Source organism: Papilio machaon, chromosome 3 (genome assembly GCF_912999745.1).
Source record: "Papilio machaon chromosome 3, ilPapMach1.1, whole genome shotgun sequence".
NCBI classification, from domain to species: domain Eukaryota; kingdom Metazoa; phylum Arthropoda; class Insecta; order Lepidoptera; family Papilionidae; genus Papilio; species Papilio machaon.
The window spans coordinates 2,018,243-2,025,823 of NC_059988.1; the positions used below are offsets into that span (position 1 = coordinate 2,018,243).

At 35.9% G+C, this 7,581-nt stretch overlaps 2 protein-coding genes across 2 annotated transcripts; both read right to left on the bottom strand.

Annotated features, from left to right (window-relative positions):
* Window positions 1-240: 240 nt before the first annotated feature.
* On the bottom strand, window positions 241-2,313 carry LOC123723514 (pancreatic triacylglycerol lipase-like). Its single transcript, XM_045686379.1, has 5 exons — window positions 2,218-2,313; window positions 1,726-1,912; window positions 1,053-1,447; window positions 421-754; window positions 241-337 (listed from the first exon to the last, which is right to left on the bottom strand). The coding sequence occupies exons 1-5, from the start codon at window positions 2,252-2,254 to the stop codon at window positions 289-291; spliced, it is 1,002 nt and encodes a 333-aa protein (XP_045542335.1). The 5' UTR covers window positions 2,255-2,313; the 3' UTR covers window positions 241-288.
* A 2,719-nt stretch (window positions 2,314-5,032) lies between these two features.
* LOC106707886 (pancreatic triacylglycerol lipase) lies at window positions 5,033-6,973 on the bottom strand. Its single transcript, XM_045685855.1, has 5 exons — window positions 6,937-6,973; window positions 6,481-6,667; window positions 5,818-6,212; window positions 5,194-5,527; window positions 5,033-5,110 (listed from the first exon to the last, which is right to left on the bottom strand). The coding sequence occupies exons 1-5, from the start codon at window positions 6,971-6,973 to the stop codon at window positions 5,062-5,064; spliced, it is 1,002 nt and encodes a 333-aa protein (XP_045541811.1). The 3' UTR covers window positions 5,033-5,061.
* Between the last annotated feature and the right edge of the window lie 608 nt (window positions 6,974-7,581).

Genomic DNA, 7,581 nt, shown 5'->3' on the forward strand with positions numbered 1-7,581 from the left:
TAGTTGTGTGTAAATTTTGATAAAATCTGATTTATAAATATCGAAAATCATAATTCGTTTTAAGATTATAACACGATTCAGATACGTTTTACCAGTGAACGATAAACGTGATGGGTTTTTTTTTAAAATAACTAATAAAAAATTAGTGTTATCTTTAAACAGTGTGTTATCTTTTAAAGAGTAAGGTCGATTTATTTGAAATTGTTATTTGAACATTATAATAATTGAAAGTTAAAATCATTGATTTTCTAATTATAATCGTTTATTAGACATGTGTATTTCGTTGACTTAGAAGGGGAAAGAGGAACCCGTAGTGAGGCCGTAGAGTCCATTAGTTCTGAAACAAAATGTAAATTGAGTTATTTAGATGTCTTCAAACTATCGTAGATACTCTGCAGAAAATATAAAGAAAATATTTACCCTGATTTGTTTATAATACCGTTGCCCATGTTAAGAGTATTTCCATTGCACCGGTTGTTTTGAGCATCGTTTATGTTATTGCAGCGCCTTCCGACCAAGTGGTTCGTGCGTACGGTGGAAGCGAAGAGCTCGTATGCACGGCTGTGAGAACAGGCGCTGTTCGAGCAGCCTGGTTGTCTGTTCCTACCACCATTCGGGTAGAAATCGCAATGAGATATAGGATCGAAGATTCCCAGAAGTCCACCGTCGGTGTGAATCGATTCCACGTAACGACCTGCGTTACGGTTTAACGCGTTCGAATTGCCACCGAAACTGGGACCAGCAGGGTCGAGACCTAAAATAATGATTATGCATTTATTCAAACGTCTATTTCAAAAATAAGTTCAAAGTTGAACATGTTGACAAAGTTCTAAATCGATAAATTATTTAAAAAATCACCATAGAATATTTTGATGATAAAGATCAGTATCAGTATTAATGTTGAACCAGACTTGAGGTTATATGTAAAGCCGTAGAAGAAATTAAAATGTGATGACTTTGATTACAAAAATAATAAACACGGAGATAGTTGGATGTAACAGCTAGGAATGAATAAAAAACAGTAATTTGATATGTCGCCAGAAATTTCTTACCAGTGACACGTCTGGCTGTGCCTCCAGCGGTACGTCTGACATTGCCGACAACATGAGCACCTAAACTGAAGCCGATTAAATGAACATTGTCCCAGTTGCCGCCTCCAGTTTGAAGAAGCCACGTCAAGAAGCTGCCAAGGGACTCTCCAATACCACGGACACCGTTCGCAGCAGTCACATAGTTAGAATTAGCAAGTTGCCGCCAGTCAACAACTATGACATTGCAATCCTGAACAGCGAGGAAAGCTGAAGTGACGAGGGGATTAACTTGAGAATTTCCGTTGCTGTTCCAGCCATGGACTACAACTTTTAAGGGTCGGTTACCGTTGTAGTTGGAGTTACGCACGGAGTTTGCATTGCCATTGGTAATAATTTGCGAACTGGTGGGATTGCTCCTGAAAGTGTATGTTTTGAAATTGTAATGTTTTATAAAATAATTCTGTTGCTTCATTTGTTTTTGTTAAGTTACATTTTAATTAAGAGAATACTCTTGAGAGAAAAAACTAGAAATTCGGAGTAGGTTTATGGAAAAATTCTAAAATTATACCAGATAAAGAAAATCTTAATTTTTAAATGACATTCATACGTAAAATGAAGAACCAATAAAGACACCGTACCATAAAAATAATTTAAAGCAATAAATCATATCTGATACATATATCTAGTACATTACCTGGTGTAGAGCCAGTACTGATTGTTAGCGCCATTTCTAGAGTTCAATAATTCTTCGTCGACTGGTTCCTCTAAGTCAACCAGGTGCGGTACACCGTCACCATCGGGCATCCATATGTAGCGGCTGACACCCTCCACGTAGTGACTGTTGTCACCCGGGATTAAGGGTTTTGGTGCACCACTGCACACTGGAAGGTTACATAGTATTTTATGCTGGCAAATTTCAGTTTTGTTCTTCAAATCAATATTATTTTAAAATCAAATTGATAAATGAAGTGTCCAGAAGGTTTAGTAGAATATTTTTGGTATGAGTCAATGAGGTTAACAAAAAATGTTTACGAGGTCAATCTTTAAGGCAGCACGTTTCGAATAGGTGTGGGGAGGGTTGCCCCCCTACGATGAAGGGCAAGCCTCTCTATTATCGTAGGTCTAAGTTAAGCACAATGCACCTGAGTGCTATATAAGTGCTAAGTTATTTAAATCTGATACTTACGTGCCACTAGAGGAAGAAGAAGAACTAAGAGCTTCATGTTGATCACACGCAATGCTGCAACTTTAGGACATCTAGTGAATTTATAGGATTTATTATCATCTAAATCCTTAGTTATCTTGGACTTTACTCTATGTTATCTTGCAGATTATCTATTCTATTTTTCGAAAACAAAGTTTTGCAAACAAAACAAGTTGACTATGGAAATGATGGGAAGGAGAAGTGGATTTGGCAGAGGACGCATAGAAGGGGGAAATATCTTATTTCTGCTCATCCCCTACTCCGTTGATTAAAGGTAGGCAACACATCTGCAATTATAGATGTCCATGGACAGCGGTCGTTTAGACAAAAGTAGATAAAAATTGTCATATCAATATTGATTAATGAAATGTTCTGGAATATAGGGTAGCAACAATTTTATTCCTATATCGCCGACGTCACTGTTATTGATAGCTATATTTACGATTACGTTAAATAAAAAGGAGAACATATACATAAACTGTTTATTACATAGTCCGGTGTCGGTGCCGTCTAGTTTCATATTCGTCGGGACCCTTTTTCAGGGTAAATAATTAGCTGGGCAGGATGTAGTAGCGATACGTTACCGCGAATCACTTTTACAGTAAAAAGACCTTCCATGGACCTGCAATTCTTCGGTGTCGTTAGTAGATCTTAACGAATGTTTAGCCGTTTTTAAATAGCTTATCAAAATTAGTACCATGAAAGTTTATAAAATCCAAATACACTCGTGTATATTTAGTAATTTTTAATAATGTCTTATCCTTATTAACTAATTGTTACATTGACAATTTTTTAATACTTCGCTGAGAGTAACTCGTGTGTTTTTAAATTCATATTGATAAAAAAAAGTGACTCACGCACCGATAGCAATATGTCAAGCAAGGATTAATTAAAAAGAGAAAATGACGTATATATAGATTAAAATTCCAACAATGGTTGATCAAAAACATGATTTTGCTTGCGTCGCCAAATTTAATCTATGAGACTGCTTCACAAAGTCTAAGTAAAGTTCTGAATAAACTATTTGCAGTTTATTCGACGTAGGAAAAGAAATTTCGCTTAATAATTAATCATGTTACAATGATAAACTAACAAGTAATTTTTTCATGTCAAGATTAGAAGTTATCTGTTTTTTAAATACCCAATTATTGTGCCAAGGTTGATGAAAGTGAACTTTGGGGAACCTATTCCGTTGTCGAAACACGTATATAAATTCATATTTTCATCTCTCTCAATATATTTGAAATAGTAGAGAGAACAATATGTGTCAACATTAATGTTAAAGCAGTGGAATTCCACTGTAAGTGTAACAAAAGTTAGGATATGTCGTCATTTATTAGGTTAATGTCTTCAATTTTTAGTACGGCTTACAACAATCACGTTGTAGTCTTGAACTGCTAAGAAAGCTGAGGTGATGATAGGATTCATGTTAGAATTTCCGTTGCTGTTCCAGCCATGGACGATGACCTTCAGGGGTCGGTTGCGATCGTAGTTTGAGTTAGTGACTGAGTCAGCATTTCCATTGCGAAGGATTTGGGCATTGTTGGGATTGCGTCTAGAATAAAAAAAATGCATGTTTATATTTAAGTCAAAAAGTTGAGTAATGAGAGAAACGATATTCATGAACTTTTCGCATACTTGGGCCTATTATAACATATTGATGATCTATAGTAATCCTTGACGGAGTATATGCGTACAGTTTTAAGATGTTAAGGAATTTTGTGTTACGAATTGTTTAAATACACGATACGACGTGCCAGTATTGGTTGGTTGCACCATTTCTTGAATTCAAGACATCTTCATCAACAGGCTCTTCCAAATCGACAAGATGGGGTCCCTCTCCGTCCGGTATCAGGACGTATCGACTTTCACCCTCTACATAGATACTATTGTCCCCTGGGATCATAGATGGTGGTGCACTACTGCACACTGCAAGTTAAGGGATAAGCTATAGCGAATCTTACACCTTCCGGAATGCATTGTTTTCCATTACCTGATATGATAATATATTAGGATAATATGTCCCAAACTTTAATTCAATATTGTTGAGAAAATCATGTAATTTCATTTTATTTAATTAAGTAATGAGTATGTTTTATTACTTATTAGTTACATTAAAAGGGTCTAGTAAATAATATGCCTAAGCCATTTAGATATTTTAGTTCAAATCGTAACATGTCAATTGTTGTTTTAGCTTTATTATAATGGAGAACATCGCATTCACTCTTTTTGTGTTACTGGCTGGCGCAACTACTCTGCCTTCTGAATTGGAGACTAACGATAAGTTATTATGTACTTATAGAATTTATAATAAAAACTAGTTTTTATTCTCGATTTCGTTTACGTACAATTTTAATAAGTGAAAAATCTCATTTGTTACTTGAGTATATGTTCTATGTCTGTACCAAATTTCAATGGGATCTAAATCACCCCGTGTGAGATACGAGAAACTATTTTAGAGTTAATCTACTCGGGGCGATATTGGCCGCTAGATGTTCAAGTAGAGTTAAAGTAGTAGTAGTAGAAGTATAAAAAAGGTCAAGACAATAAAATAGTTTGAGACCCGATTAATAGTTGTGTGTAAATTTTGATAAAATCATAATTTGTGTTAAGATTATAGCACGATTTAGATACGTTTTACCATTCAGAGAATTTAAAACGTGATGGTTTTTTTTTTAAATAACTAATAAAAATCAGTGTTATCTTTAAACAATGTGTTATCTTTTAAAGAGTAAGGTCGATTTATCTGAATATTATAATAATTGAAATTAAAAATCATTGATTTTATAATTATAATCGTTTATTAGACATGTGTATTTCGTTGACTTAGAAGGGGAAAGAGGAACCCGTAGTGAGGCCGTAGAGTCCATTAGTTCTGAAACAAAATGTAAATTGAGTTATTTAGATGTCTTCAAACTACCGTAGATACTCAACAGAAAGTATAAAGAATATATTTACCCTGATTTGTTTATAATACCGTTGCCCATGTTAAGAGTATTTCCATTGCACCGGTTGTTTTGAGCATCGTTTAAGTTATTGCAGCGCCTTCCGACCAAGTGGTTCGTGCGTACGGTGGAAGCGAAGAGCTCATATGCACGGCTGTGAGAACAGGAGCTGCTCGAGCAGCCTGGTTGTCTGTTCCTACCACCATTCGGGTAGAAATCGCAATGAGATATAGGATCGAAGATTCCCAGAAGTCCACCGTCGGTGTGAATCGATTCCACGTAACGACCTGCGTTACGGTTTAAAGCGTTCGAATTGCCACCGAAATTGGGACCAGCCGGGTCGAGACCTAAAATAGTGGTTATGCATTTCTTCAAACGTCTATTTTAAAAATAAGTTCAAAGTTGATCTTTTTGACAAAGTTCAAAATCGATAAATTATTTAAAAAATCACCATAGAATATTTTGATGATAAAGATCAGTATCAGTATTAATGTTGAACGAAACTTGAGGTTATATGTAAAACCGTAGAAGAAATTAAAATCTGATGACTTTGATTATAAAAATTATAAACACGGAGAAAATTAGAAGTAACAGCTAGGAATTAATAAAATTTGTTATGTCGCCAGAAATTTCTTACCAGTGACACGTCTGGCTGTGCCTCCAGCGGTACGTCTGACATTGCCGACAACATGAGCGCCTAAACTGAAGCCGATTAAATGAACATTGTCCCAGTTACCGCCTCCAGTTTGAAGAAGCCACGTCAAGAAGCTGCCAAGGGATTCTCCAATACCACGAACACCGTTCGCAGCAGTCACATAGTTAGAATTAGCAAGTTGCCGCCAGTCAACAACTATGACATTGCAATCCTGAACAGCGAGGAAAGCTGAAGTGACGAGGGGATTAACTTGAGAATTTCCGTTGCTGTTCCAGCCATGGACTACAACTTTTAAGGGTCGGTTACCGTTGTAGTTGGAGTTACGCACGGAGTTTGCATTGCCGTTGGTAATAATTTGCGAACTGGTGGGATTGCTCCTGAAAGTGTATGTTTTGAAATTGTAATGTTTTATAAAAAATTTCTGTTGCTTCATTTGTTTTTGTTAAGTTACATTTTAATTAAGAGTAATAAAAAACTAGAAAGTCGGAGTAGGTTTGTTGGAAAAGTCTAAAATTATACCAGATAAAGAAAATCTTAATTTTTAAATGACGTTCATACGTAAAATGAAGAACTAATAAAGATACCGTACCATAAAAATAATTTAAAGCAATAAATTATATCTGAAACATATATCTAGTACATTACCTGGTGTAGAGCCAGTACTGATTGTTAGCGCCATTTCTAGAGTTCAATAATTCTTCGTCGACTGGTTCCTCTAAGTCAACCAGGTGCGGTACACCGTCACCATCGGGCATCCATATGTAGCGGCTGACACCCTCCACGTAGTGACTGTTGTCACCCGGGATTAAGGGTTTTGGTGCACCACTGCACACTGGAAGGTTACATAGTATTTTATGCTGGCAAATTTCAGTTTTGTTCTACAAATCAAATTTATTTTAAAGTGAAATTGATAAATGTAGTGTCCAGAAGGTTTAGTAGAATATTTTTGGTATGAGTCAATGAGGTTAACAAAAAATGTTTACGAGGTCAATCTCTAATGCAGTACGTTTCGAATAGGTGTGGGGAGGGTTCCCCCCTACGATCAAGCACAATGCCTCTGAGTGCTATATAAGTGCTTAGTTATTTAAATTTGATACTCACATGCCACTAGAGGAAGAAGAAGAACTAAGAGCTTCATGGTGATCACACGCAATGCTGCAACTTTGGACATCTAGTGAATTTATAGGATTTATTATCATCTAAATCCTTAGTTATCTTGGACTTTACTCTTTGTTATCTTGCAGATTATCTATTCTATTTTTCGAAAACAAAGTTTTGCAAACCACGACCTTGAGTGTATCAAAGTTGACTATGGAAATGATGGGAAGGGGTAGTGGATTTGGAAGAGGATGCATAGAAGAGGGAAATATCTTATTTCTGCTCGTCCCCTACTCTGTTGATTAAAGGTAGGTAATGCATCTGTAATTGTAGATGTCCATGGACAGCGCTCGTGTAGACAATAGTAGATAAAAATTGTCATATCAATATTGATTAAATATATGTTCTGGAATATAGGGTAGCAACAATTTTATTCCTACATCGCCAACGTTACTGTTATTGATAGCTATATTTACGATTAAGTTAAATAAAAAAGTAGAATAGAAACATAAATGACTTATTACAAAGTCCAGTCGGCGCCGTCTAGTTTCATATTCGTCAGGACCCTTCTTCAGGGTAAATAATTAGCTGGGCAGGATGTAGTAGCGATACGTGACCGCGAATCACTTTTTCATTAAAAGGACCTTC

Coding starts and splice junctions, on each gene's coding strand:
- LOC123723514 (XM_045686379.1), bottom strand. CDS start 2,254: ATGAAGCTCTTAGTTCTTCTTCTTCCTCTAGTGGCAC. Junction 1,448..1,725: donor CAGTACTGGCTCTACACCAG/GTAATGTACTAG, acceptor ATACACTTTCAG/GAGCAATCCCACCAGTTCGC. Junction 338..420: donor GGTATTATAAACAAATCAGG/GTAAATATTTTC, acceptor ATTTTGTTTCAG/AACTAATGGACTCTACGGCC.
- LOC106707886 (XM_045685855.1), bottom strand. CDS start 6,973: ATGAAGCTCTTAGTTCTTCTTCTTCCTCTAGTGGCAT. Junction 6,668..6,936: donor TCTTCTTCCTCTAGTGGCAT/GTGAGTATCAAA, acceptor GTAACCTTCCAG/TGTGCAGTGGTGCACCAAAA. Junction 5,111..5,193: donor GGTATTATAAACAAATCAGG/GTAAATATATTC, acceptor ATTTTGTTTCAG/AACTAATGGACTCTACGGCC.